Raw genomic sequence first — 3,643 nt, 5'->3', positions numbered from 1 at the left:
TGCAATTGCACTGCTGGGTATTTACCCCAAAGATAAAGATGTAGTGAAAAGAAGAGCCATCTGTACCCCAATGTTTATTGCAGCAATGGCCACGGTCGCCAAACTGTGGAAAGAACCAAGATGCCCTTCAACGGATGAATGGATAAGGAAGATGTGGTCCATATACATAATGGAGTATTATGCCTCTTCAGAAAGAATGAATACCCAACTTTTGTAGCAACATGGATGGGACTGGAAGAGATTATGCTGAGTGAAATAAGTCAAGCAGAGAGAGTCAAGTATCATATGGTCTCACTTATTTGTGGAGCATAACAAAGAACACGGTGGACATGGGGAGATGGAGAGGAGAGGGCGTTGAGGGAAACTGGAAGGGGAGGTGAACAAAGAGAGACTATGGACTCTGAAAAACAACCAGAGGGTTTTGAAGGGGCGGGGGGTGGTGGGAGGTTGAGAAACCCGGTGGTGGGTAATAGGGAGGGCACGTACTGCATTGAGTACTGGGTGTGGTGCAAAAACAATGAACACTGTTATGCTGAAAATAAAGAAATTTAAAAAAATAGTATTGATGTCCCTCAAAAAATTAGAGAACTACCATATGATCCATGAGCCCCACTTCTGGGTATACATTCAACAGAAACAAAACCAGATACCAAAAAGATAATACACGTTTATTGTAGCATTATCTTGCCCCCATTTTACTGTCTTTAATTTTATTTTCAACGTAACAGTATTTATTGTTTTTGCACCACACCCAGTGATCCATGCAATACGTGCCCTCCCTATTACCCACCACCTGGTTCCCCAACCTCCCACCCCCTGCCCCTTCAAAACCCTCAGGTTCTTTTTCAGATTCCATAGTCTCTCATGGTTCACCTCCCCTCCCAATTTCCCTCAACTTCCTTCTGCTCTCTATCTCCCAATATCCTCCATGTCATTTGTTATGCTCCACAAATAAGTGAAACCATATGATACTTGACTCTCTCTGCTTGACTTTATTATAGCATTATTAATAATAGATAAGATATGGGAATGATAAAGAAGACATGGTGTTTGCACACAATTCAGTGGACTATTATTCAACTAGGATGGTGAAGGAAATCCTGACATTTTAGACATCATGGATGTACCCTGATGGCATTATACCAAGTGAGATGAACCAGACAGAGAAAGACAAATTCTGTATGAGATCACTAATACACAGAATCAAAAAGCCAAATTCCTAGTAACAAACAGTTACTAGTTACCAATGGTGGTCCGCAGGGCTTGGTGTTCAAGGGAACTGGAGAGATGAATTTTGAAAAGGTACAACTTTGCAACTCAAAGATGAAGAAATCTGGCAACCTAATGCATTGCTTAATGATCATAACAAATAACACTGTCTTACATTCCTCAAACAGGTGCTTCTCCTACTGAAGCCCTCATGCTTCCTTAAAAAGACATCTCATACATTCTTGCACATTTTTAAAGAACAATACTTCAAAGAACATAAAAAGAACTTGTTGAACATGGACAATAAAAAAGTATACCAACTCTCCATATTTCTTCTTAGTCTACAATATTTAATATTGAGTAACTCTTTTTTATTTTTTTATTTATTTCTTGAGATACAAAGAAAGCACAGAGGGAGAGAGAGAGTGAGACCAACTCCCTACTGAGTGGAGAGCCCGATGTGTAGCTTGATCCCAGAGCTGAGATCATGACCTGAGGCAGACGCTTAACCACCTGAGCCACCCAGGCACCCCTCAGTAACGATTATTACAATGAGTTTTCACACAGGTTTCCTCACACCAAGCATGAACAGATGCTTGAAATATTAGAAACTCTTTCATAGTATGAAACACTGCCTATGTCAGACAGGGCAAATTTTTCTGACTTAATGAGAGAGAGAGGTTTGAATTCCACAATGTCAGAAAAAGCTATTGGCTGTGATATGGATGTTGAACATCATCTTCCATCAGAACTCCCCACTGAACACTAGAAGGAAGAAACGAAGTCAGTAGACTCATGAAGTAAATGGTACTGAAGGACACATCCTTCAATCCATTCCTCTTTATGATTTCAATCACCTCCTGTTTCCTTAGATTACAGCTGGTAAAGACTGGGATGTGGGCAGAAACCCCTAATGTGGGGCTCAATCCCAGGACCCTGGGATTATAACCTGAGCAGAAGGCAGATGCTTAACCAACTGAGACACCCAGGTAACCCACTTGCAGAATATTAATAAATGATAAGGTCACTCCTCATGCATGGTGAAAATATGAACCTCCAGGACTTAAAAGTATTGTTCCTGTGTTGATTAAGTCAGCCGTCAGTCTATTTGGCATATTATCTGTGTCAAATTCACTTTTGTTTATTCAAAGGCAGTATGAATTTTGTTTGGGTCCATTCCTGTGCATGTTACTGGGGTTAAGTTTTCTGAGAGGACAAATCTGAACAGAACCTCAGCAGGACCATCTCTTCTTTTGTAACCTCTTCAAGACATCTTTGATTTCCCTGTTCCTCAGACTGTAAATAAAGGGATTCATCATCGGAATAATCACAGTGAAGAATACTGATGCAAATTTGTCAAAACTGGAGGAACCACCAAAGCTGGAACTCAAATAGACAAACATACCAGAGGTATAGAAGAGGGAAACTGCTGTTAGATGAGAAGCACACATATTGAAAGTCTTGGACCTGCCTTTAGCTGAAGTGATCTTCATGATGTAGATGACAATATAGCCATAAGGTATCATGATAATGAGGGCACTTATTATACCAAAGATCATTGATAACGTAGCCATCAACAGTTGTATAAAAAATGTGTCAGTGCAGGACAGGACTATGAGTTGGGGCATGTCACAGAAGAAGTGGTTGATGACATTATGCCCACAAAAGTGGAGCTGAAACATAGTACACAATAGAGATATAGTAGCAGAGAGTCCAGCCAAATAGGATCCCAGCACCATCCGAATACAGAGGGTGGGTGACATGATGGATGAATAGAGAAGTGGATTGCAAATGGCACTATATCGGTCATAAGCCATAGCTGTCATGAGACAAGACTCACTCAGTCCCATGGTTGAAAAAACAAAGTACTGAACAGCACAACCCACAAAGGTGATGGTCTGCTGCTCTTGGAAAAAGTTGGAGAGCATCTTGGGAGCTATAGAGGTCACATAGCAGATATCGATGAATGACAGATTACTGAGGAAGAAGTACATGGGTGTGTGGAGGTGAGAGTCCACCCTTATTAAGATGATGAGGCACAGGTTCCAAGTCAGAATCAAAATATAGATCAGCAGGAATACAACAAAGAGCACTGCTAGGATTCTGGGAAAATCAGAGAATCCCAAAAGGATGAAATAGGTGATCCGTGTAATATTTCGTCCCCCAATCATTGGCTTGTACTTCTAAAATCAGGAAAGAGAGAAGAGAATGCACTGCTGACTCGGGTGAGATGACAGTATTACAATTCCCATACGTGCTGTTTTTTCCCTCCACGGAGTGCTGGGAAAGAACCAATGTCTCACTGGCCCAGCTCTTCATCTCAAATTATTAAGAAGAGCTATTTGAAAAGTGCCTCAAAATAATGTTGTATTATGTTACCTACTAGAATTGAAATTAAAAAAAAGAAGAAAACATGCTTCAGGTTCTCAATTAT

The 3,643-nt window shown here is 40.7% G+C and overlaps 1 protein-coding gene across 1 annotated transcript; it reads right to left on the bottom strand.

Moving 5' to 3' along the window:
- Positions 1-2,441: 2,441 nt before the first annotated feature.
- On the bottom strand, positions 2,442-3,380 carry LOC123949747 (olfactory receptor 5AN1-like). The gene has a single exon (XM_046017338.1). It carries the CDS (start codon positions 3,378-3,380, stop codon positions 2,442-2,444), a length of 939 nt encoding a protein of 312 aa, XP_045873294.1.
- Positions 3,381-3,643: the final 263 nt, after the last annotated feature.

This window comes from Meles meles, chromosome 8 (genome assembly GCF_922984935.1).
Source record: "Meles meles chromosome 8, mMelMel3.1 paternal haplotype, whole genome shotgun sequence".
Taxonomy (NCBI): Eukaryota; Metazoa; Chordata; class Mammalia; order Carnivora; family Mustelidae; genus Meles; species Meles meles.
The sequence above is the reverse complement of the archived record's forward strand: the minus strand, read 5'-3'. Positions and strand labels throughout refer to the sequence as shown.

What these genes read in the sequence shown, in the direction of transcription:
- LOC123949747 (XM_046017338.1), bottom strand. Translation starts at nt 3,380, where the DNA reads ATGATTGGGGGACGAAATATTACACGGATCACCTATTTCATCCTTTTG.